Here is a 26,241-nt window from a genome sequence, read left to right on the forward strand (position 1 = left end):
GAGAATTTGCTTTATCTTGATGGGTATCGGGATGTTTTTGGTCAGGATGGGTTTTGGGGTTTTTTTGGTCTCCCCCGCCACACACACAGTGTTCCAGTTATATGCCTGTCACTGGCTCAGAATCAGGTCTGCTAGCCCCAAATCCCTCTTTGATGTTGCTTCCAACTGAGACCTGGCTGCCCCGCTCCCAGGTTTCATAACCCTCGACTGCTCCCTGTGGGTGCCCTGTTCCTAGCCGACCCAGCCCCTCCAGCTAAAGATGAAACGGACCAAAGGCCCAGCGTTATTGGAGAACCAGGAGCACACACACGGGTGAATTATCCCTCTTATTGAAGAGGTCGAGCCTTGGTTCCAGGTCATTAGTGGCCACTTACTCAATTAAATTGTGTTTGCGTTGGGTTTCCCAAGTATGTTTGATTTTCACTAGTCTTTTCATGTTTTTAACTGCAGAATGACTCTCAGTGATTGTCCCCAAATTCAAGTGTTTACAGAAGGCAAATTCGTGAGTTTGTCCTTATAGTTCTTCCCCACAGGGGCCATTATCAAAGTTCGTTTTTTTTTTTAATTTTTAAATTTAAATTCAGTTAATTAACAGATAGTGTATTATTGGTTTCAGAGGTAGAGGTCAGTGATTCATCAGTCTTATAAAATACCCTGTGCTCATTACATCACGCTCCCTCCTTAATGTCCATCACCCTGTTACCCAATCCCTCCACTTCCCTTCCCTCTAGCAACCCTCGTTTTTTTCCCTGAGGTTAAGAGTCTCTTATGGTTTGTCCCCCTCTCTGACTTTATCTTGTTGTATTTTTTCCTCTCTTACCCTATGATCCTGTTTTGTTTCTTAAATTCTATGCATAAGTGAGATCATATGATAATTGTCATTGTCTAATTGACTTATTTCACTTAGCATAATATCCTGTAGTTCCACCCACGTCGTTGCAAATGCGAGATTTCATTTTTTGATGGCTGCATAGTATTCCCTTGTATATATACCACATCTATTTTATCCATTCATCTGTTGATAGACATCTCATTTCTTTCCACAGTTTGGCTCTTGTGGACATTGCTGCTTATAAACATTTGGGTGCAGGTGCCCCTTCGGATCACTACATTTGTATCCTAGTATTATAATTGCTGGGTCATAAGGTAGCTCTATTTTTAACTTTTTGAGGAACCTCCATACTGTTTTCCAGAGTGGCTGCTCCCATTTGCATTCCCACCAACAATGCAAGAGGGTTCTCCGTCCTCCCTGTTGGCAAAGTTCTAACCCTTGCCCAAACCTTTTACTTATTTATTAAGCACATATTTACCATATTGAGACTGTGTGGCAGGCACGGGTTCAGACTATGGGGGTACAGTGGTGAATAAGATAAGCCCCTATACCCGCAGAGCTCGTATTCTAGTCTAGGAAGCCAATCCATGCTCACTGGGGAACTTGTGCATTGCCCACTTCCGGTCATGATCTTATCTGGCTGTGCTTTCAGTCCCGCTTGAAAGACTAGAGGTCCTGCTGATTACTAACTGTGCTTGTGCCATCAAAGAGGCCCTCGAGGCCAGAATGTTCCGGAGTACAGGGACGTCCTGAGTACAGGGACGGATGGCTAAAGACCTTCAAGAGAATGAATTTATTTTTTTATATTTTATTTATTTGTTTGAGATAGAAAGAGAGAGAGAGAGAGTGCATGAGCGGGGGATAGGGGAGAGGCAGAGGGAGAAGCAGGTTCTCTACTGAGCAGGGAGCCTGATGTGGAACTGGATCCCAGGACACTGGGATCATGGCTCCAGCCAAAGGCAGATGCTTAACAGACTGAGCCCCTCAGGTGCCCCAAGAGGCTGAATTTAAGTGTTGATTCTGCTTTCACATCAGTCCCTCACGCTATCCCCATCCCCATAAGTAGTACCAGTGACTTGTGACACTGTGGAAACAAAACTTGCAACCAAACAAAAAGTTCGAAATGCCAGACTTGGAAATAGCATTGATAGGACTGCTCACCCAGTGAGCCGTTGTGCCAGCAGTGTTTGGGGACCGGGACCCTTACTCATCATGGAGCATGTCACATTCACATGGCCCTTCTTACTTCCCAAAGAACACAGCTGTGCCACCTACAGGATGTCCACCAAGTCTGGAACCATAGCAAGTATATGTACATATTGTAGTCAAGACATCATCAGTCTGCAAAAAGTAATACGATGATATTGTCTCTGGTTCCAGACTTCGGGATGTCTGTCCACATAGCCACCTTGTGTGGCATATATGTTAGGGAGGGAAGCATCACGCCCATTTCATGAATAAGGAGCTGGCAGCAGGGCGGGGGGGGGGGGGGGGGGACGGGGGGACGGGGTTAGAGCTCCTGAGAACTCTGCCAGCTGGCTAGTGGCCCAGGTGGAAAAAGCTCTGGCCTCCTGATGTAGTTTTTTCCTGCTTGACCAAGTTCATTTCAAATGGGTGCTAAAGCTGTGTTTCTCGAAGAGCACCTCCCCTGGCGTGTGCACTAGGGCAGTCCCTCTCAGTTCTTACCATTATTCTCCATCTAAGCGCTCAGGAGCCAACTCCATGGGCCAAGCCCATTATCGCAGCAGCCTACTGTTGGAAAGAAATCACCCGGTGATGTCACCGATGCCTCCAGATTATCTCCCAACCGTGCTTGGGCCCCAGTGCCCCAAGATGCCCAAGGACTCTCCTGCAAAACTCCCTTCTCAGCTGCTGAGCTAGTAACCGTCCATACTTGGCCATTCCTCAGTTTCCATATTTACTTTAGCTCTTCTGCAAGTCTGTCAACAAACTTCACAGTATTATTAGTTTTAGCAAATAACAGGATGTCAGAACTGTTGACCAGGATTCGTTACTTTGCTGTGAGAGCTCTAGCCCAGGACATAGGGGCCAGTGTTCCTCTTATTTTTTAAGGTGTATGAGCTTTGGCAGGGAGCCTTTCCTCAGGCAGGCCCGCTGCACTCTGCCCAGTCCACGGGCGCGTAGAGCTGCTCCACCCACAAAGACCTGGGCCCTTCTGTCTTGGCTTGGTGGTACAGAGACGTCCGAAGGTAGATTATTTTTTCCCCCCAAAATCAATACAAATACTCTGAATTTTCCATTTTTGTGCTTTACCCTTAACATTGCTGCCGTGGCCTTTAAAAACAAGTCTGTACTTGGTAAGGTGGCTTCGGGACTGAACATTCATGTTGTTGAGAAGGGCCGGGGTGGGGGTGGTATTTTAAACTGGCACTAAGCATTTCCAGGCTTTGGACCCAAAATATCTTTCTCTTCCAACCCCACCCCCCTGCCCTGCCCATCTCAAGGAGCAAGAGAAGAGGTTAAAAGGGTCATTCCATTGCTGACCGGGACCAGGAAGTCCAGGCCTTTGTTTATTTAAGCCCCAAACCTAGCAGGCAGTGTAAATGAAACATAAAAATAAAATAAAATACCAAAACACAGGCCGGATGCGTGCTGCAGAGAGCATCGAATTCCCCTTCTGCCCTCCCTTGGGAGAGGGTAGTCAGCGGGCAGTGGGGGCAGCCTTCTTGCCAGGGAGGAGCTCGAAAGCCATAGGAGGGGTGAGGACGGCAGGGGCAGGGGAGCTGAGGTTGGGATCAGGGTGGGGATGAGCATGTTTGCAGAGATCCCGGTGACTCTGTAGTCAGCCCCAGCAGGCTCCTGAGGGGGGCGATGAGTCACACTCCTCCAGCCAACCTGGGAACGAATGGACCCACATTTGACCTAGTGGTGACAACCACAAGGCAGGCAGGGAGCTGGCTTTTGTAGAGGGGAGGCAGGGCGGGGCTAATTGACCGAACTGTGCTGTTGGAGAAACATCAGCCCTTCCCTCTTCTCTCCTTCTCCCCGGGGTTCTTCTCCCCGCCCTGGGATGCCCACCCTCCGCACCCCCAGCCTCTGAGGCTCACAGTTCCCACCAACAGCCGTGAAGGGTCTCAGAAGCAATCTGTTCCTCCTCACAGACAGAATTTACCAGAGATTGGTTTACAAATCAGAGCACGTTCGGGTTAGCCTAGCAGCCCTCATCTGTGTTCTGATCAAGTTTTCAGGAGTGAAAGGCCAACAGACACGCGGCCTGGAATATGCCGAACCCCATCACGGTGTTTCACCCAAAGTAGGTCTTGGTGACCCTGACACTCTGGGGACTCTTTGGGTAGACCCTGTCTTAGCTGTCACCTTTAGGCCAGTGGTTCCCAAAAGCAATTCCAGGGACCAGGGACAGAAGAGCTGCTTCCAACCCATCTGAAAACACCCTCCCCACGCCACACAGCTTCCCACTGGGTGTTCCAGGGCTGGAGCCCAGGACATCCGGATTCTTCACAAGCTGCCCCAGGCGATCCTGATGTTGAGAACCTCATGGGGACCCATTTCTTTCCCTCTGAAACCCACCAGCAAGGTCTCCCTGCTGTGTGCCCACTGGCCTTCTGGTGCTGGTCTGCCACTGACCACTCTGTTGAAAGTAATATGAAAATTGAGTTCCTCCTTGAGTGTTAGTGATAGTGGCAGACAGTGGCCTTTTCCTAGGACTTTGGCATGGAGGGGAAAAAACGTTCCTAATTCCTCAAATTATAAAGAGGTTCCGGGATGATCGTTAGAACACTCAGGAGTCTAACTAGGACGGTGACGTTTGTAGGCACTACAGTAGTCCGGCCAGGCAAACAGCTTGTACTGAGAGGACTTTTTCTCAGTGCCCTTCAAATCCCACTTCTCGGGTAGCCAGTCCTACAAGGCATCTAGGCCAGGGCTGGCTCTAGTTAAAACTGCCCTCCTGGGGAGCCCATGAGAGCCGTTTCTTAGGTGCTCATATGCTTGTGTACACGTAGTGCTTGATTTTTTAAATTTCTCTTTTATTTTCATGTGTGATTGACATCTGTGAAACCCGTGGGCCCAGCGGCACCAGGGCTTCCTTTCCTGTTCCTGGTGTGCAGTGTGAGGCTGGAACTCGTCCCCCACCCCGCACCTATGACGCCCAGCTCTGGATGGCGGAGAGAACCAGGGCTATGTCTTTTATCCTCTGGCTTGGTCTAGAGTGTCCTGCCTTGCCATCTTGCCATGTTCTGTTGCCTTTCTACTTCTTTCTGGTCAGGAAGAAGCTGGCAACAGTGAAAGAGACGTGGAGACAGGGAGGCAAAGAGGGAGGATAGGCGAGATGCTCTGCTCCCGCCTGTCTGTGAATGGGACATGGTGAGAAGCTGAGAAAGTTTGCATACACGTGTGTGTGCGCCTGTGCTTCTCTTTCCTCTCAAGGAGGTGTGTGTATTCCTTGTCAGCAACTCTCAGACCGGGGCAGGAGGCTTTCCTGGATGCTCCCAAGAATCCTCTGAGTTCCCTGACACTGTTCCCATGGCTGGGGGCGGTGGCGGGGGAGGCTGCCCAGGGAGGAGCTTGCCTCGTGTCTCTTCTTCTTTTCTGTTCGGCCCAGTAGTGTGTCCCCTGTGTCCTCCCGCCCCTGCCCTCACCCCAGCTAGGCTGCCTTCTTTCCACCCAGGAAGCTCCGGGATGGGGGTGGGAGGTGGCTGGAGAGCGGGAGGCCCTTTGCAATCAGCAGAGCCCCTCTTGGCCAGTCAGAGAGGCCCACCACAGAGGATCAAGGAGCTACCTCAAGTGAGCCCTTGGTGAATAGCTCTGCTGTGAGGTAAGCGAGGGCCTGGGGCATACAATTCCGAGAGGCCAGGGGCTTATAATGAGCCCAAGCTCCTAAAGAGGCTGGCATTATTACTGCCCTGTTGTTCCCCAGGAAACCTGTACCACTACAAAGGTCACCCATTCTCTAGCAGGGCCCGCAGTGGAGCCGGGTGCTCCACCTTGGCCTCTTCATGGGCCTCTTGTCTGCTGGCCCCACAGCCCCAACAAGATCCTCCTGGTTCTTGTCTTCTAAGCATTGCCAATAGCCCCAAGTCCTTCACATACCACTCGAAGTAACCCTGGCAACTGCCAGGGGAAAAAAATGGCTTGGAATTTTAGCTCTTGGGGCTGCTCCACAGAACAGAAGGGATGCGGAGAGGCCCTGCCAGTTCTCCCTGGCTCAGCTGGGCTGGTGGAGGGCTAGTGCACACAGGAAGAGTGGCCATGTTCTTGCGGCGTGCTTTCCCTGCCCCTGGGCAGGCTGCTGCCATGGGCTGGGATTCCCAGAGGGTGGGAACATGACCGTTCTTGGGCCAGGGGAGGCCGTTGGCCTGCCTGAAGATGGTGCAGGTCTGGGAGGGTGAAGTGGAACGAAGGTTAAGACCAGGAGGAGCCAGCCAAGGAAGGAAGGCAGAGAGGCTGGCAGGTAGAGGTGACCCCCACCCAAAACACGGACATCCCTCTCAGAGAGTGAAGATCTATGCTTTGTTTACAAACAAGGTTTACAAACCCCTCAGTTCACAAACCCTGAGCGTTTAGGAAGAGGATCAGAGGGAGACTGCTTGTTGGCCACAATGTCAGAGGAGTCTCCGGTCCCACAGAACTCCATAGAAACTCCAAGCTTTGTGGCTTCTGTGTTATCCCCATCGAGATGAGCACGGGCCAAAGGCCAGGGTAGGGAGATAAAAAGCAGAGCCAATTCTGAGGAATGACGGGATGCCCAGGGATGGCAGGGGTGCCACCATCCCGAACCCCGAGCTACCCTTCCCCTCCCCCCTCCCCGAGCCCTGGGCTTTTTCCCCCCGAAGCAAATATTTCACTGAGGTCAAACCCTGAATATTCTGGAAGGAAGCACAATTTTTTACTTGTACTACCAGTTGGTTTGTTTGCTTGGTTCAATTTCCCCGAAACGGGCCTTGCACTTTGAATAGGCATTCAGTCAATCTTGAACTGAATCGAGTTGAACCAATGTGAATGATCAGGGCGATGTAGAGAGGCAGGAGGAGGAGGAGGTGATCCCATTCACCGAGGTGAATTTTGCAGTCTCTTCTTCAGATATATCTGTTTCTGGCCAGAAGTTGGGTAGTGGGGAGGATGGAAAATGAGAAGTGAGCTGGGAAAAAGTCTGGAGGTGAACTTTCCCAGTTGCAAGGCATAAGGCGAAGGGAGACAGGCATAAATACTGACACAAGGTTCATGAGATTTAAGAGCCACTGAACTAAACAGCATTCATGGGTCATGTTGCCAAGACTTCCAGTTCTCGCTGAGACACCAGGACAAACGGCCTCCCCTTCACGGTTCGCCACCAAAGCTGGGGTGACAAAGATGGTTGGGACAAGAGCACTTTTGAACCTCTCTGAATGAGGGGGAGGGGACGGACTGCCCTGTCAGAATGGGGTTTGGTTCTGCCTGTCATCCCTTGCATCACTCGGAGATTGTTTGTGAAGGCTCACATGGGACCCTGTCGGCGAGAGAGCTGAAAGGCACGATTCATTGCTCCTGTCATCATTTGGTGTGAGGGTTTGGCCCAAATTGGTTGTTGGAGCTGCTTCTCCAAGACAGCGGCCGTCTCCATGGGGGTTCTCCTCGGGGTCCCTCCCACCATCGCCTTCCGCATCTGTGTCCACATCCTCCTCCCCATTTTCCTGCCCCCCAGAGTTGGGGGTTCTGGGCCTTGGCCATGCGGGGCAGTTCACATGACCCACAGAGGACAAGGCACTTTCTCTGTCACCGTCTTTCCTTCTTGCTTCCCTCCTTCTGGACTTTGGGGATTTTCCATGAAGCCAGAGTAACGATGTAAGTGGCAGTGGCCTTCCTGTCTCTGGTCTTCCACACTGGAGGGGAACCAGAGGGGAAGAGAGAAGATAAGACAGAAGCAAGGACAAATTAAGCGATGGCATTTCAGCCTCCTTATTCCCCCAGCCTCTTCAGAAAAAGGGACAAGTAAGTAATTAGAGGTAGACAGAGCTTCAGCCGGAAGGGGGCCGGGGTGGAGGAGTCATTGGGGAGGGCTGTTTTCAGCCGTCCCATTAACTGTGCTAACGCTCCAGTGCTTAATACCCTTTTTGATGTCCTCTTGCAGCTCCTACCCCTGTGCTTGCTTTGTGGCTTGTCCTGCACGTCTCACACCGTGTCTTTTTCCGCTTCTCCTGACACAAGACCCTGTGTTTCGCTGGCAACGTCGGCAAAATCTTTGGGCGGAACATTCCCCGTAGAAAATAAGGAAGACTTGCCTATAAAGAGTTTCCTTTGGGCTGCGTGGTACACAATGCTTCAAGTGTGACAAAAAGGGAAGTGAGATGTTCCCCCTCACCACCACCCCCCAGCCCTACCGCACGCACCCACCCCTAGTCTGCTCCCCACCTCTCAATGGGGTGCTGAGATCGGGCCCACGAGTTCTGCTGCCCAGACTGCCCGGTCTCTGTCCCGCCGTCCCGTGGGAACCCCGAGTAGGAAGCACTCTTGTCCTAGAGAGTCTGGCTTTTTGAGCAGGAACAGACCAGACCTGTAAGAATGCTGAGACACTTCTTCCAGCTCAAGCAAGTCCGCGTCCAGGTCCTCCTAAAACGGAGGAAGGTGGCCCTGTCCTCGTGATGGCCACCTGCATCTAGAAGGTCGCCCCTGAGAGAGGGTGTGGTGGCCGTGTCTGTTTCATTGCAGCATCCCGTGGCCGGAGGGCCAGACCTGAGGGCCAGCGAACGACCTGGCTCGTCAGCCCTGGGTGCTGTGGCTAGGCTAGCTCTGGGTCCAGCCCAGGATGTTGGGTGTAGGGTGGAAGAGAGGCAATCGGGAAGCATTCACACAGGGCTGCTGGGCTGTCGAATCCCTAGCCCACTGTTTCCCGCATGGGGCTCACCTCCACAGGACATAGGGACACAGAGAGCCCCGTGGATCCGCACTTCACTCACAAAAGTTAGATCAGAACATAGATATCTTGTACAGCACTAACTTGCACTCGCCTGCTGCAAGGTTTGGCGCAGATTTTCTGGGCAGAGGAATTTTCTAGTGTGCCAGGGGTTAAGCAGAAAACCTTTCAGATTCCTCCTCCTCCTTCTTCCTCTCTCCCCCTCCTCCCAGCCCTTGTTTGAAAAATCCCTCTACAGGGACTTCTAGGTGCATTGTCTTGCCTTAGCGAGCTCTGGGATCCAGCCATCATTTCGTTTGCTAATGGTGGATCCTAAGGCTTCAAGGTGATCACGTCTCGCTTTGTTGGCGGCTGGCAAACTTGAGGTGTAGAGAGAATGAGAGATCGACTGAGTGTGGGCTGAACCTGGGACATCCCTTGCCGAAGCTGTGTTTTAAACTACATCCCCGAAAGGAGCTTGTTTTCTTGCGGTTGCTTCATTCTCCTAAATGCTGAACACAGCAGGAATACGCGGGGTGCGGGGGGAGGGATTAAGGATGCCAGTTAGTGGGGCCCTAGGAACAGGAGGTTTGACTGGACTATGATTATTATTCTCAGACTACTTCCCTTATTTGGGATCTCGTCTACCCCAGGGCTACATATTTCCATTGTGAGAGCCACCCGGTTGGATTAATAGCTCCTATTTCCTAGACAGAGCGAGCTTTCTTTGAGGACTGTGGGGCTGCCTTTTGAAATGATGTGGGCGAGCCTAGCCCCCCTATAAGGTTCACTCAGACACTTTGGATATGCTTCTGGTCCCTGATGCTGCTCTCCCCTGCCACGAGTGTCAGAAAAGCTGGCTGTGCTGACCCAACTTAGAACCACCCTCTGGACCACTTGTCCTGCCCTTCATCCTTGCTTACTCCTCCTCCTCACACCTCCAACCCAGCCCCCCCCCCCACTGCATTATTTTACTTAATCAACACGCCTAACCCCTACCCCACTACTAAGTGTGGTAGGAACAAACTTGGTCTCTGGATTGGAGTCCCAGCTCTATAATGTATTAGCTGTGCTTCCTTGGGCAAGTTAGCCTCTCAGACCCTTGGTTTCTTCATCTGTAAAATGATGGTGACGGTGCCTACACCACAGGCTTTGTGCTGTGGCTGGCACAAATGTCTGATCTATAGCTGACACTCACTTACTGGTAGCCATGACTGTCAGTGGCTCTCAAACTCAGCTTTTTTTTAGAAAAAATATTTTATTTATTTTTAGAGAGAGTGTGTGCATACATGAATGGGTGGGGGGACAGAGGAGGAGGGAGAGAAGCTCCGGCAGACTCTGCACTTAGTGCAATGGAGCCCGTGGGGCTCTACGTGGAGCTCAGTGTCACGACCCTGGGATCAGGACCTGAGCTGAAACCAAGAGTCACAAGTTTAACCGACCAAACCACCCAGGTGCTCCTTCATACACTTATTTGGAATTGAAGTATCATTAAGTTACAATTCAAACACAGCCTTGCTTGCAAACTTGACTTCTTTTCCTTTTCCTTCCCAAGCTACCTTGATTTCTCTGCCTCTGCCTCCATATAAGGGAGTCCCCCTGGAAGGAGCTATGCTTTCTTCTGTCCTACGCCCTGTCTCCCTGGGGGGTGGTTTTTCTTCCACCAACCCAGCTTATTCATCTCCCTCTTTTTCTTTTCATCATCTCCCTTGGAATCTTGGGGGTGGGGAGCAATAGTTAGTTTAAGACAGATTTACAAGCCAGTGGCAAGTCTGAGAGACTCTTCCCGGGGCCAAGAAAGCTGTGTGGCACAGAGGGCAGATTACTTTATCAGGGAATTCCAGTATCAATTAAGCTGCTGATTTAAGAAAGCTTCCCCCCCCCAGCTAATATTCTTGATGACCTATAAATAGAGTCTGCCCTTTGTTCTGCCTACTACACACAGCTGTGTGCAAATAAACACCTTGTTGGGAAAACTTGTGACCCAAAGGCAACATAATATCCTGAGATTGGGAGGGTCTCCTACCTCACCAAGGGTGAAGAAAAACACCAGCCTGGGCTCCTGAGATAGGTTTGCTTGGCTCTGCCCAGAGACTGGCCCCGTGCATTTGTTACCACCTGTGCGACCCAGTGGGAGCCCCGCATCATGGTGGCTCATATGGGCTGTTCCTTGGCATAAGTGCACTGGCAGCCTGGAGAAAAGCAAGGCCTTAAGACTGGGCCTAACTGGGGCCTCGGCCAGGGTGTCGGTGCCAGGCACCTGGTTAGGAGAAATATCCTGAGGCAAATAACAATTACCTTCTTTGCTGATAAGAGGTCCTAGTACTTTTCCAGTAGCATGATTGCATGAGGGAATTTCTTTGGACCACAGCCTGAATCACAGACTGATTCATGGGCACTGGCCCTAGCTTCATCCAGACTATTGTATGTGTGGTGGAACCCAATGTTCTCCTTATGGTCCTGAGTTGGTGTAAATAATACTTGCGGTTGCATCATCACCTGTCCCTTCTTCAGGCTGCGCCGCTCCCTCTGGCTGCAATGCCGCCTCTGTCCACCAGGTGGCCTCACTTAGGACCGAGTAGGAGCAAAGCACCTCAAGCCTCTGCCGCCTTTTATTTTTTAAGCTCCAGGCTCAAAAGAAGTAAAATGTATTTTGATGGAAACATACGTAACTCTGAGTAGGCCACAATCATCTCATTTTCCTTGTAACCCGGAATCGTGTGCTCCTGAAGTAGCCTCTTAACCCTACCAATGGCTGGACCCTTCACCAAGGAAATGTTTTCCTGGGATGATTTGTAAGTGGCCTTGTTTTGTAGTTTTGTTTTCATTTGCTCTGTATAGGAAAGTGACAAGATCTTGTTTTTAACAATACGGACATGAAATTCGGGATAATCTTCAATGTATTTTCTCTGCAGAGTAGGGTGTGGAGACTAAAGGAAAGGGGGCTGGTGTCTTGTGGTCATTCCAGCACTCATTCCCTGCTGCCCCCCCACCTCCTCTGTCTCCCACCTGGCCCCCAGCTTCCCCCGTGTACATGTTTCCCACTCATCTGAGTTCTTGGGACACTCTCTTGTCCCGGCCATGTCACAGATGTATGCATGTGTCAGCATACAGATGGGTACATCCAAAGGAGGGGGTCAGTGCATAGTTTCTGGGTTTGGGGCACACCAGCGGACCAGCTGGCTGGGTGATGGGACGTGCAGGAGACAAAGTATGTTTGCAGAAGAGAAGGCTGAGAAGGCAGGCTGCGGGAAGGAGGTGAGCCTCCTGACGGTGCGGGTGGGTATCCAGGGCGTATGGTGTGCAGTTGGCATTGCAAAGCCATCGGGGGGTATGCCGGCTGACACCTGAAGAAGAGCTTTGAAAACCAGTGCCCCCCTTTGCTGAACGTTCTCTGCTCTGGTTAGGGCACCCGTACTTACTTCTAGAAGAATCCGTTCCAGTTTGGTTTTTACCAATCTCCAGAGCCCTCTTTGGAGATGCCAGTTGGCACAGGAAAGTGCTGAACTGTTTACAGTCCTAGCCTAAGGTTCAGGGAGGGGATGTGGTTTAACTGGACCGCAAAGCCCGGTACAGGACTCATTTGCATGGCCCCTGACGCCATGTGACGCAGCCGGCTCCTCCTATATAAAGAAGCAGGCTCCGAAATATCTCCGAGTCTGGGTTGGACTGGCGGCTGTGGAGTTTGTGACACACTAGGTGACACCCCTCGAGTCACTTCCCTTCAACTCTGAAGCGTCTGCCTGGCTTCGGGTCCGATCGGCAGCCTTCGCCCCCCACGTAGTCCCCAGGCTCGCCTCGCAGAGCCCAGCCCCGTGCAGCGCGCCCGCAGCCGGCAGCCGCCCAGCCCGCCCAGCCCGCTCAGCCCGGCCAGAGCTCCGCAGCCGCCCGAGCCATGAATGCCGAAATGTATCAGACCCCCATGGAGGTGGCGGTCTATCAGCTGCACAATTTCAACATCTCCTTCTTCTCTTCCCTGCTTGGAGGGGATGTGGTTTCCGTTAAGCTGGATAACAGGTAAACCACTGGCCAGGGCTCCCCCGGAGCCGAGGCGCCGGCGGGGGCTGGGCTGCGAGCGGGATCTCCGAGCGAGCCCTGCGCCGCCGATCCCCGTTCCCTGCGGTGCAGCATCCTGGGAAGGGGCGGGGGTAGGGGACGCAAGGGGGGGGCGGTCACCGCCGCGCTGGGAGCCGCCGTCGGAGCGTCCCTGCGGCCGCTGCGCCTTGAGAAGGAGCTGCCGCAGCCCGAGGCAGAGGCAGCGGCAGGCAGAGGGGCGGCGGGGCCGGGCTGGGCAGGGGGCTGGCCGCGCGCCTTGCGCCGCCGGGGAGCAGGCCGGAAGCTTCCGAGCCGAGAAGGAATTGCTAGCTAGCTTCGGGGCGCGGTAGGTCCGCCTTGGGACCCTTCTGGGCCGGCGCCGGAATGGGCCGCCAGCGGGGATGGGGGGGGCCTCCCTGCGCCGCGCGCCCCCATTGTTTGCCTGTCGCTCCGGCCGGCCAAGCAGGCCCCGTTCGCCCGTGCGCCCCGGGACCCGCGCGCGGCTCCACGCGGAGCTCTGGGCGGCTGCGGCGGGGAGCCAGCCCGGTTGGAGAGGTGCCGCTTCCCCCGGGGTCCTGGGGGACAAAGTGCCCGGGACTCCGGGCCAAGGAGGCAGGGAGGCGGGAGAGAGGAAGAACCGGGGCAGATGGAGGACTTTGGTCACAGCTGCCAGGTGCTCAGAGTGAAACCAAGTGGGTAACGCGGTCGCTTTGCTTTTTGTCTCGGCAGTGCCTCTGGAGCCAGCGTGGTGGCCATAGACAACAAGATCGAGCAGGCCATGGTGAGTGGCATCCCTGCGTCATTCCCATCCCCGGACCTCGCTGCTGCTTATGTAACTCGGGGCAGGACTGAGGGGGTGGGTGCAAAAGCCGTTTGCCAAGAGCCTGAGGAAGGCAACAGCCTGCTTCCCCTCTCTTTGGAGGCCCCAGGTAGCCCCCGTCAGAGGGGCACCTTTTTAGGGCATTTGCAGTCTGCCCTGGCTGGACTGTCTCCTCTCTTCCTCCTGGTGTTTGCTGCAGGCTCTGACTCGCCCCAGGCAGGCCGCAGGGCAGGGAGCTGAGACACTTGAATTTTGTCTGCAGCCCGCATTTGGCGCGGGCCAGAGCTCATTGGATGCAAGCGCACTGCAGTGCCTCTGCAGAGCGGGGCTGGGGTCAGGAGTCAGGAGGAAACAGGAAGCAAAGCACCCACCCCTTCTCCCTCTCCTCACCAGGTAGAGGTCAGACTCCACCGGGCAGCCTACAGGGCTGCAGGGGCTTGGGGCATCCGGCCCTTAGTAACTGCTTCTCCAGGGACACAGCTCCCTGCCCCTGGCGCGGTCCTCAGATCCAGAGCAGATGTGCCGGTCCTGGCACCTTCCCCCGGGGGCCAGCATCCTGTTGCGACAGACTGCACCGCAGGTGCCACCCCAGCTCTGTATGCTGGGTCACCCCGAAGAGGCAGTTCGGCTCTCCTGGGGAGAGGTACACAGCGGACAGATGATGCGGTGGCCCGCAGGTCCTCCCTGCGTGGTGTACTGGCGACAGGACCTTAGGTGGCAGTGGGGCTAGAGCTAACCACCAGCAGCCAACCTACAGAGGCCTCCTCTAAGCAGCCAGCTTTGGAAGTCCCTAGAAACTTGCAGAAGGGGATCCTGTGCAGCTCAAAGCTGGGCTCCCAGCTCAGGCATGGCCCAGTCGTGCAGCTCTCCTGGGGGTGGCCAAAGCGCTTCAGGGGACCAGCATGCTGAGGGGAGGCCGGGGTGCAGTGGCCCAGGGGACACCCAGGTGGCTGGATGACGGTGCCACAGAGGGCCTGCGACGGCTAGTGGACGGCTTTGTTGTGATTCCCTCCTGGTGGCAGGATCTGGTGAAGAATCATCTGATGTATGCTGTCAGAGAGGAGGTGGAGATCCTGAAGGAGCAGATCCGAGAGCTGGTGGAGAAGAACTCCCAGCTGGAGCGCGAGAATACCCTCTTGAAGACCCTGGCGAGCCCAGAGCAGCTGGAGAAGTTCCAGTCTCGTCTGAGCCCCGAGGAGCCGGTTCCCGACACCCCGCAGGCGCCCGAGGCCCCCGGTGGTTCTGCGGTGTAAGTGGCTCTGTCCTTAGGGTGGGCAGAGCCACTAAACTTGTTCTACCTAGTTCTTTCCAGTTTGTTTTTGGTTCCCCAAGCGTCATCTCACGTGGAGAACTTTACACCTAGCATAGCTGGTGCCAAGAGATGTCCTGAGGACATGGCCACCTGGGTCCACTCCAGTGACAGACCCCTGACAAAGAGCAGGTCTCTGGAGGCTGAGTTGCATGGGGCCTCGTCACCCCCCGCCAGTGAGCCTCTCCTGCCACCGTGCCCTGGGGGCTCCCAGGGCCTGGGCAACTTAGCTGCAACTGGCGAAGGAGAAATGTGGTGTGAGATGTGACGCCAGTTTACTCCAGAAAGCATAAGGGGTCTGTTTTTGTTGTTGTTGCTTTTTGTTTTTCATTTCCATGGACATCTTCAGCAGCTTCACCTGACAACGACTGTTCCTATGAAGAAGCCACTTGTGTTTTGAGCAGAGGCAACCTCTCTCTTCTCCCCTGCCTGGCCAGGGCAGGGCCACAGATAGGAGAGATTGAGCCAAGTCAGCCTTCTGTTGGTTAATATGGTCTAATGCATGGCTTTGTGCACAGCCCAGTGTGGGATTACGGCTTTGGGATGACTGCTTACAAAGTTCTGTTTGGTTAGTGTTGGCATAGATTTCTATATAGCCATACATGCATATATAAACCCATAGGGCTAGATCTCTATCTTAGTGTAGCGATGTATACGTACACATACACACACTTGTGTGCTGAAGGGCCTAACCGGCTTTGGGGTATCAACTGGTCCCTTATCTCTTCAGGCTAATCCTTTGACTGTGTTCATTTACCAAGTTGGTCCGGTTTGTCCTTTATGTTACGTAAGACTACAGAGTAGAGGCGGGGAGGGGGCCGGCCTCTGAATGCGGCCACAGATGCCTCGCCGCTTCAGCCCTTGCCCCATCTGTCCCCGGAAGACACAGGAGGGGACAGCCTCTGCCTCATCTGTCCCCTGAAGACACGGGAGGTCCCCTCTCAAATGCCAAACCCACCATTCACTGGTGCTGACTACACAGAATGGGGTTGAGAGAAGACCAGCCAGGGCCTTCACATTGTCATGCAAAAACTTTTGTTCTTTAACGTTTGTGGAAAACTCTAGAGTGAACCGAAGGATTGGCTTGCTAGCGTCCCCTTGGGGACAAGGCATGGACCAGGGGATGGCTTTGACCCAACTGGTGCCTGGGTGATGTGCTCAGGGAGCTTGTGTCGAGGGAGGGGGGTTCTGCGGCAGTGAACACTTTCCACTTTCCGACACCTTATCCTGATGTTATGTCTCCAGGATTTGGATTTTGATTTTTCAAATGTAGCTTGAAATTTCAATAAACTTTGCTCTTTTTTTTTCTAAAAATAAACCTGGCGTCCGAGTATAAATAGAGTGAGTGGCCGGGGGCGCTGTTTGTCCGATTCCCTGAACATTAGTGAGCACCCCCTAAGTGGCAGGCCAGCCCTTATTGCCTTGATCCGGCCTGTCAAAATACCCACACTGTATGGGTGAGGAGACTGAGGCTCGGCCTGTGTAAGTGACTTGCCCAGAGTCACATGGCTGTCAGGCAAATTGGGACTCTACCCCACATCTGTCCCTGTGTTCTCCTGCTTTCGTAAGACCGCTTTGGAGTGAGTGGTGAGGTGGCCCCATGACACATAACCTCAGCTTGAGGGGCCGATTTGGGAGGAAGGAGGCCCAGAAGAAAAGGGCACGGTATCCATGTGAGGGGACCAAATAGATACGCCTGGGCCTCTTCCCTCTTCTGAAAACGTCGTGGTCACTTTGTGTATCTTCCTTATACCTCCACATGACACCCTTGACTTTGGCAAAGGAACTAAGAGGACCCTTGTGAGAAGAGGACACAGAATGTATGCGGTGCCCAAACCGAATCCCCCCCCCACAGGAAAGATGCCCTGGATCCCTGCTGGTATACTTGTCCCAGCTGAGAGTTGGCTCTCAAACCCCACCAGCTAGCTGTGTGCGCATGGCCGGGTCTAAGGACGATCCTGACTCCACTTCCTTCCTCTGGCTCCCTGTGGGGTCCGTTCTCACCCATCACCCTTTCCCTGGCCTCAAGTCTGGCCCCTGGAGTCCTGCCGTTTCTCACCATACCCTCACCTAGAGCCACCTCAGACCCTGTGCTGTGTACTGAGCCCTGCCACGCTCCCTGGGGAATGACCCCCTTCCATCTCAGCCTCCTGTAACATCTGTGCCTGTCCCTTTGCCACTTGAAATGGAGCAGAACTCCTGGATTTTCAAACCTCAAGGACCAAGAGGTCTCAGCCCCCTCCCCTGTGCCAATGGGCACCCAGATACATTCAAAATACCATGCTTCCTCCTCTGGAGAGGTCAGACGTGGTGGCCTATTCTTTTCCAGGCACCAGAACTCTCCAGAACATGACAAACCCCAGCTTGCTGGCCTTTCAAACCCAGTGGCCCCACCTGTTCCTAATCTCTCTATTCCTGATGCCAAGGTCATTGTCCAGGGCAGCTGATTTGACCAAGGAATGAGCATTTCACAGCTGCCTGCACCAGCTTTGGACTGGGCAGCCGCCCCGACCCACACAGGGCTCTCCCCAGTTCCCGAGCCCCTCCCCCTTTCACGAAGTGCCAAGGGACTTTTTGACTCTCCAGTTCGTCTGGAAACTTCCCACACCCACTTTGCAGCCAAACAAGAACCCACAGTTACCAAAAAAAAAAAAAAAAAAAAAAAAAAAAGAAAAAGAAAAAAGAAAAAGAAAAGAAAAAAAACAAAAACAAAAAACAAACCCAGAAGATGGCTCAGCAAACCCACGGCCCTCTCTGGTCATCCTGCCCTTCCCTAAGAGAAAGGGGAAAAAACTGGCCTGCAGTCTCATAGTGGGAAAGAGAGAACAGCTTTGTTTCCTAGGCAACCGAGACTAAACAGAGACAAACACTACAGCTTCTGAGGCCACAGCGGTTGCTCGACTAGATAAGAGGAACTTTGTGGCTGTTAAGTCACATCCAGGAGCAGCGCCGTGTTGTTGTTCCACAGAAGACCAAGGAGGGGTGGGGAACGGCAAAAAGAACACGCTGCTCCTGGAAGGACCTTCACGGGCTTTGGGGTTCTGGGCTCAGCTGGTCCAGCTGGACCCAGAACAAGGAAAAGAACCAGAGGAACAGCAGTGCTAACGCTCCCCTGCCTGGGCATGCCTCCTCTTCCAGAACCTTCCTATCTCTTATCTGATCCCCACGCCCGCGGCCCTCCCCGCGCCGGTCCATGCCCCTCCTTGTGAACGCGGAACATTCTGTTTCTTGACCTTAGAAAAAGAGGCAGTTACAATTTACGTCCATTTGACAGACGGGGAAACTGAGCCAGAGAGCTTAGTCTTACTCCCACCATGGAGCAGTGGTTCCCAGCCTCCATGACAGCAAGGGACCCTAGGAAAATGTCAAAAATGTGCTCAGACTTCCCCCAACCCTAGTTGAACTTTGAGTGTTCAGTGGGGGCGGGGAGGGGAACACATAGTAACAAACAGTGACTGAATTCAGTGGTGCTTTTAAAGGAATTCATTGAATTTGCCCACAAAAGCAGAGAGGTGGATCTGAAAAGTAGAACAGAAATGTGGGCGGTAGATTATTTACAGACAAGGACTACTGGGGAACAAGGTGCAAAGTTCTCGGGCTGGGAACTACCACAGAGAGAGGCTTTCCTGATTGGGCTCCAAGAGGGAACCCAGGGGAGCAAGCAGATCAGGAAGCTGGGCGGTTGGAACTACAGTAGAGGGAGGAGGATTCTAGAAAGATCATAGGAAAGAACGCCCACAGCCCGCTGTCCCTTTAGGCTATTTTGAAATGGCCCTAACATCATCGTCCATATTCTGGAAAAATCTCTTGCTTTCAAATCTCACCCCCTCTCCTCCTAGTCAGTTAGAAATTAATGAATGTAATTAGAGCTTTGTAGACAGCCCCGTTCCTCAGGTTGTCTCATGCAGAGAAGCACACTGGAATCCAAATGCTTAATATTTAACCACCTCTGCTAGATCAGGCAAGGCTTGACAGGGAACTCCTTCAGGTAGCTATTCTGAGCAGAAGTGGTTTCCAGGGAGAAGCTGGCTGGAAGGGGCCATAATCCCAATAATTAGTAATAATAGCAAACACTTCCATGGCCCGCACTTTGGGCCAGACACCATTCTAAGCCTTTTTACGTGTTTTGCCCCTTTGAGTCCTTTCCACAGACCTGTGAGAATGTACCAGTAAAATCCCCCCATCTTGCAGATGGGAAAATGAAAACACTAAGGCAGGAAAAGGGGAAGCGACTTGCCTGATGACCTCACAGAGCCAGTGGTGGCAGAGCCAGGATCGGTGAGGAGGGGAGACAGATACATTGAGAAAGGGGCCAGAGAATCCTCACAATTGTCAGAATTCCTTCTGTGTAAGCAGAAGTGTTTCGGGGATGGGTAGAAAGGAGACCACCTCAAACTAGCGGAGGGGCTGACGTGAGGTTAAACATGAGCATCAGGCCTCCGTGGAGGGATGGGAGCAGACAGGGAAGGGGTAAGAGGGAAGATGGGAGGCCAGCTTGGCTGGCTCCCAGCCAAATGAATTGAGATAGAATCTACTAGGTCTGAGGGAGCCATGGTAGGCTTCTAAACAGGGCGGTGATGTGATGCCAAAGATATTTGCAGAAGATGGGTGCTGGCAGCTGGAGATGCTGGAGCGGAGAAAGGCTAGCCGAAGACAGGCCAGCTGTTGCTGTAATCCAGGTGTGAGGTGATGAGGGCCAGCCAGGGGCAGGGACAGGGGTCCTGGAAAGGAGACAAAGGGACAAAACCAAGAGACACTGAAAGAGGTCGTTTCTCTAAGTGTGGTCTGCAATCCATATGCTTGAGGTAGGAGGGGAAGTTCTTTTAAATGCAGATTCTAGGCCCCACTCCCAGACTAAAGAGGGGAGAGGGGTTCCAGCACTGATCACTCTTTCGGTGATGCTGGAGGATACGAATATCTGAAGCGCGAACTGAAAAATCAGCGTGACGTTGTCACAGAGCGAGTCCAGGAGGAGAGAGGGAAGGAGCCACAAGTCAAGGATCACTCAGGAGGCGGTTTGGTTTGGTTCTGTAGTTTTTAATCCTGGCACCACCATCCATCTCCAGAACATTTTCAGCTTCCCAGACTGGAACTCTGGACCCATTAGACACTGAGTCCCCATTCCCCTGCCCTCCCACCCCAGCCTCTGGTGATCTGTCAGATCTGAGTCCAGAGGACCGAGAGTCTCCGGATTCACCGAAGGAAACGGGGTGTCAGAAGAGGGCTGCAGGTTTTCAGAGGGAAGATGAATGCCAGATTTGATTTGCAGCCGAGCTCAACATATTTACATATGGAAATAGCCTAGAACCAGCTGTGGAACAGAACGCCAAGTCCAGGGCTGGACGGCCAGCCATGGGTGTGACTGCGGGTCACAGGAGCTGCAGTGGTGATGTGAGTGGGCCTGAGCCCCTGGAAGTGGGTGCAGAGGAGGCCAAGCAGAGGCCCTGAGCCACTCCTCGGAGGCCACCCCCAAAAAGCACACCCGCCTTGAAGGAGGAGGAAGGACTAGTGTGGATGGTATCAGAGAAAGAGACAGGAACCGCCCCCCGCCCGACACACACACACAGGGAACACTGAGGTCTGTGAGAGCTCCGTTTTTATCCTTTGGTCCATTTTTTTTTTTTTTTTAACATTTCCTCTTCAGTCCTTATCAAGGCCCCACCAACTATCAAAATAAACTAGTCCAGAAAGGTCTCCTTGGGGTAGATGAGGTATTCTAAGAAGAGGAGTCAGGAGTACTGGGGTATAGTCCTAGTCTTCAGCCAACAAGCTATGTGACCTTGGGCAAGTCATTGGTGTTGCAAGACCTGTTTTCACACACACAGAACAAAATGATTACTCCGGATCATTTCTAAGCCCGATGCTTAGTAAGTATCCAGGCCAGGAAGGGCCAGCATGTTAACCATGAGACTTCTACACATTCCCTCTTTGCTCTAGGTCTCAGTTTCCCTTCCAGCCCCCAGATTCTGTTCATTCTCATATTGAATTCTGATCAGGCTGCTGAAGAAATAGCCACCTTTAAGAATCAACCCATGGCATAGCACCCCAATACCCCATGTAATTTAATAGAGCCAGGAGTCCCCTACAGCGTTGTCCCAGCCTTTCTCATTTCACAAAGTCCTTCTGATTGTCCATATTGTGACAACACACAAGCTCTGAGTCACCAAACTCAAATGGGAGAGGGTGGGTGAGTTGCACGGGAGGACATCTTTTTTTTTTTTTTTTAGATTTTTATTTATTTATTTGACAGACAGAGATCACAAGTAGGCAGAGAGGCAGGCAGAGAGAGAGGAAGGGAAACAGGCTCCCCGCTGAGCAGAGAGCCCGATGCGGGGCTCGATCCCAGGACTCCGAGAACATGACCCGAGCCGAAGGCAGAGGCTTAACCCACTGAGCCACTCAGGCGACGGGAGGACATCTTTGGATCAGCAGAGGAACAGGGTCTCCTCTGTAAGGCTTGTGCCTGTTGCAGATAACTGGAGCGGGCAGGAAGGGAAGGAAAAAGAGATAAGTCGGAGGGGGTGGGCAAAAGAAAACAAGAACTAGAAGAGGAGGACTGTGAATAAACAAGAAGGCTGGCCCCAGCCCCTTGGATCTTCCTCTGCTATTTTGTTCTTGTACCCCTGAGCTTTCTGCCACCACCAACTAAGAGAGAACAGAACAAATTCTCTTCTGAAGACTGGCTCTGTGGGTCCTGAACAGTCCCAGACATCTCAGCTTGGCTGCCTACTGCCATCCAGGACCCAGTCATTTCAGGCACAATAAGCCATGTCCTTAGCGAATTCAGTAACACCTGGGATAAGAGAGTAGAGTGATATACCGTTAGAACTGGGGGGGGGGAGGTCTGTCCCAACATCCTCACCCCCCGAGGAGACCTGGAAGCCCATAGAGAGAAACAGCCTTGTCGCAGCAATTCACACGGTCGGCAACAGGGCCAGAATGAGGCCCCTGGTGTTACAGATGGACCCTCTCACTCTGGGCCTCAGTGTCCCCATTTGTAAAATGAGAAATTGGACCAGAACAATAGTTCTTTTTTTTTTTTTTTTAGGATGTACTTATTTTATTTTAGGGAGAGAGCATGAGCAGGAGCAGCAGAGGGAGAGGGGGAGAGAGTATCAAGCAGACTCCCTGCTGAGCTCAGAGCCCGATCTGGGGTTCAATCCCACGAGATCCCACAACTGAGAGATTATGACCTGAGCCAAAACCAAGAGTTGGACTCATAACCCACTGAGCCACCCAGGCGCCCCATCAGAGCAATAGTTCTTAACCTTGACTGTACACTGGAGTTACCTGGCAGGAGTTTAATGCAACCTGATGTCTCAGCGTCATCACCAGAATGTCGAGAAAATCAGTCTGGGATTAGAATTTGTGCATAGGCAGTTTAAAGCTCCCCAGGTGATTCTTGGATGATCGATGAAGACTGTTTCAGTCTGGACATCTGGATCCATTCATTCAACAAGCATTGGTACCTACTGTGTGCCAGGTTCTCTGCTAGGCACAGACCAGATCAGACATGGAGCTCATTTCATGTTTCCCTACAGAGACAGCCAGTGAAGCAGGCTGCTTCATGCTTAATAAGGGCGATATTCTTCTCTCCTGTCTGACTTATGCATGTGTGTCTCTCTTGACTGATTCTGATTGCAGGCAGAAGAGAAGGGGTGCTATTCACCAGCCTCCTCAAACTCAAACATTCTGTTGGGGAGGACAGGCAGTGTACAGATAATTCTACCATCCCTTCTCATTGACCTCTGCCAAGCCTCTTGTCTTGCTGCTGGAGTGCCTCTGGGCTCCGCTCTGCCCCCTTTGCACTCCTTCTATGGTCGGGACCACCCACTCCCAAGGTTTTAAGCACCATCACCACCCTAATGACTCCCAAATTTACACTTCCAGTCCTAAGCATTTCCCAGGCTCCAGCCTCCAATATCCAGCTGTCTCCTGCACAGCTCCGTTTGTATGTTTCATGAGTATATCAAGATCCACCTGATCCAAATGAAAGCCTGAACTCCCAACTCTCCTAGTGCATCCTTCCTCAGTGTAAGGCACCATCATCCACACAGCTGTGCAAATCAGAACCCTAGATTCCTCCCTCTCCCTCACCTCCCGCATCCAGTCCATTGCCCATTTGGTCTGCTCGACCGTCAACAGTTGCACCCCCAAATCCCTCTATTTCTTTCCAGCGTCTTTGCCACTACCCGGTCTAAGCCACCCTCATCTTTTACATGGGCTCCCCGTCTCATATGGGCAAAAGTCTCACCCACTGGGCTCCCTGCTTGCCCAGTGGACCTTGTCCAATTCCACCCAACAGCCAGAGTGACTTTCTTAATGCAAAATCAGATCCTGGTGTTCCCTTGCTTGAAGCTTATCAAAGGCTTATCGAGGCACTTAGGATAAAGTCCAAACGTCCAAACTCCCTCCCATGGCCGGCAAGTGCCTACGTGATCTGGCCTCTACTGACCTCTCCCGCCTTTTTCTGTGTCACTCCCCTGGTCTGGCGAAGTTCCAGCTCCACCGAGCTTCTTTTATTCCTTAAATACCCCTTGGAACTTTTGTACATGTAGCTCCCTCAGTCCAGAATGCTCTCGCTAGCACCGCCACCCCACTCCCGGCACTGCCAAGTTTGTTCCTATCTGCTTTTGCCCACAACCCTGTCTAAAGACGTTTCCCTCGTTACTGTTTTTTTCACTGCGTTTATCCCAGATTGTAATGACTAATTCACATTATTTTTGTGTGTTGCTTCTACCTCCCTACCCTGGAAGTTCCCGGAGGGCAGGACCCACACCTATTTTGCTCACCGCTACACCCCCAGGATGGAACACAGTGCCTGACGCAGACTGATTAATAGATAAGTCTATATGAGTTCCCGATATTGTGGCGGGTGATGGTGGGTTGGGGAAGAAATTTGTGAATGGCGATGAGGAGTGGGGGAGCTTTCCCAAAGTCCTTCAAATCACCCAAGTAAATGGCCTGTTGATTATGTCAATTATGAAAATGATGAACTGTTTATTCTTTCAATAATTTTGTAATTGAACCTGTCCCATGGGTCAGGCACTGGGCTAAGCACTGAGAATACTGGGGCAAATCTGAGAGATGTGATGTGGGTTCTCATGGGACTTATTGTGCAGGGAAACTGCATACAGCCCGGTGGTGTTACCATGCTTCTTGACTAAGAAAATACCCACTGTTGGGGCACCTGGATGGCTAAGCCAGTTAAGCGACTGACTCTTGATTTCGACTCAGTTCATGATCTCAGGGTTGTGAGAAGGAGCCCCCCATTGGGAGTCTGCTTGAGATTCTTTCTCTCTCTCCCTCTGCTCCTCCCCACCGCTCCAAGCTCTCTAAATAAATAAATAAATAAATAAATAAATAAATAAAAGAAAATTCCTACTGTTTTCCTTTAAGGTATTCTACATGCTCACTTTTCTCCATATCCATATTTTAACCCATAAAACTCCACCCCACTATCTGGAATGACTTGTCAAATTACAGTCTCATTTTAGGGAGTGGGTACAGTGTTAGTTAGGATTAGCTCTGATTCCCATAACAGAAAAAATACTAACAGTTGCTTTAAAAAGATAGAAGTTTATGTCTCCTATAAGAGAAGTCTGAAGGCAGGCAGTTCAGGGTTGACAAGTTGACTCTGTAAAGTCACCAGAGACCTAAACTGGTCCACCCTCTTTAGCATGTTTCCTCATTGCCTGTGAGGGCTGCTCAACCTCCAGCCATTGTATCCACAATCCAGACAGCCGAAAGGAGGAAGGGGAAGAAAAATCACTCCTTCATTTTGAGGAAGTTTCTGAGAAATACTACACAATACTTCTGCTTAACATCTCCTTGGCCAAAACTTAGTCTGGTCACTCCTCCTGAGGCAGGCTTTCTTTAACTGGCTACATTGCCATCCCCAAACAAATCTAAGTTTCTGTTTTTAGGGAAGAGAAGAACAGATGTGGGAGTAAGCTACCAGCAGTTTCTTCCTTAGGAGTTCAGATGTATTGAGAGATGAGAAGGATGGAGAAGAAAAGAGAAGGAGGGCATAGAAAAGACATCATAGAAGGGTCTGTCACTGCTGACTTCCACGAAGGGGGGTGTGCCTACTGCTGTGGGCCAGAGCTGGCTGGCAGGTATTCCCTAGGTTGGGTGGGGGTGGTTGGGAGGATCTCTGCTGCTGCAGAACCACTTTCCCAGAATTGCTCATCCAAGGGGCCTGGAGCTGACCCAAGAGCCCTCTCACCAGAGATATCCCAGACACTGGGAGCCTGGACTAACCTCTTAAATGTCTTTATGGAGTCAATAGGGATAGTGAGCCCTAAAATGGCAGCCACAGGTAAAAATCCGGGGCTCTGACATCCAAAGTCAAAATTTCAGAGACTCCCCTCTCCGATTTTGGTGGCTGCAAAAGCGACATCCAAGTGGAACTGTCAAATCTCGGGGCCAGAAGAGGCCTTGCAAAGCCCCCAGTCCCGCCTCATCCCACCAATTGTCACTGTCCCCCGCCTTTCCACCTCACACTCAAGACAGGCTGCACTGAGATGTTAATTTGAAGGGATTCTTTTCTATGGGAATGCAGCTTTTCACAGACCTAAAAGATCTTTGTGGGTAAGAATTACCCAATTATACCCAGTTCTCCAAACCTGGGAATACAGGATCTGTTCCAATAGTCTTCAAACTTGCTGGAGAACAGTCGCTAGACTTAGGAAGAATGAGACGGACAACTAAGTGTCACCTGAAGGACAGATTGTTTGCTGCAAGTCCCTTCTTCTCACCCCAAAGGCATCCATAACATATCAGCAGCTTGGGCCTTGCAGAGCGGAGCGTCAAGGAATGGGTTTCTCTTGGCAAGGATCTTTTAGAACTTGGGTCCTAGGGGCTCCCAGTTGAATTCTTCAACAAGAGTTTTCTTAGAAGGTCCTACAGCTTCATTGTCTTCAATCTCCCCCCTCAAGTGTGTGAAATGGGAGAGCAGGGCATTGTTCCAAATTGCTGAGGGAAACTAAGACTCATAAAACATTTTTCCTGACACTGGGCAGGGCCCATTCTGGTGACGGGCCGAGCTCTGAAAGTCTGTCACCTGACCCTGCCCGACCAGTAAGCAAGAATTCCTCAAGCAGAACACAACTCCTGCCCCTCCCACAAATGCTGAACATTCTGTTTTTTGCCCTTAGGAAGAAACTGGTACATAACTGCCTTCTCTTCCCCATTACACACCCCCTTCTTTGCCAAACCGAGGAACTGGGTCACATTACCTAAGTCTGTGTGGCTTTTGGAGAGTTCAGCATGTGGTCAGACACACATGTTGGAGCACAGCCTGTGTCCTTCTGGGTGACACAAAGGAAAGCCGCTGTGTTCCAAAGTTTGGCAAGTCGTTTTTCCATACACTTCTGATCATCTTAACCCATGTG

General features: G+C 52.0%; 1 protein-coding gene and 1 long non-coding RNA gene across 3 annotated transcripts; one reads left to right on the forward strand and one right to left on the reverse strand.

Moving 5' to 3' along the window:
* Nucleotides 1-6,601: 6,601 nt before the first annotated feature.
* Nucleotides 6,602-12,203, reverse strand: LOC125091648 (uncharacterized). 2 transcript variants are annotated; one of them, XR_007124727.1, is made up of 3 exons: nt 12,104-12,203; nt 11,181-11,312; nt 6,602-7,671 (listed from the first exon to the last, which is right to left on the reverse strand). It is a non-coding gene; the product is annotated as an uncharacterized LOC125091648 (long non-coding RNA). The 2 variants fall into 2 exon arrangements; XR_007124726.1 differs by lacking the exon at nt 6,602-7,671 and adding an exon at nt 8,203-9,061.
* A 467-nt stretch (nt 12,204-12,670) lies between these two features.
* LOC125091453 (TSC22 domain family protein 4-like) lies at nt 12,671-16,152 on the forward strand. The gene is made up of 3 exons (XM_047715102.1): nt 12,671-13,062; nt 13,446-13,497; nt 14,559-16,152. Exons 1-3 carry the CDS (start codon nt 12,671-12,673, stop codon nt 14,787-14,789), a joined length of 675 nt encoding a protein of 224 aa, XP_047571058.1. The 3' UTR covers nt 14,790-16,152.
* Nucleotides 16,153-26,241: the final 10,089 nt, after the last annotated feature.

This window comes from Lutra lutra, chromosome X, assembly GCF_902655055.1.
Source record: "Lutra lutra chromosome X, mLutLut1.2, whole genome shotgun sequence".
NCBI classification, from domain to species: Eukaryota; Metazoa; Chordata; class Mammalia; order Carnivora; family Mustelidae; genus Lutra; species Lutra lutra.

What these genes read in the sequence shown, in the direction of transcription:
- LOC125091453 (XM_047715102.1), top strand. Translation starts at nt 12,671, where the DNA reads ATGTGGTTTCCGTTAAGCTGGATAACAGGTAAACCACTGGCCAGGGCT. An exon ending in CTAGCTAGCTTCGGGGCGCG is followed by an intron (nt 13,063 to 13,445) that starts GTAGGTCCGCCT and finishes TTGTCTCGGCAG; the next exon opens with TGCCTCTGGAGCCAGCGTGG. An exon ending in ACAAGATCGAGCAGGCCATG is followed by an intron (nt 13,498 to 14,558) that starts GTGAGTGGCATC and finishes TCCTGGTGGCAG; the next exon opens with GATCTGGTGAAGAATCATCT.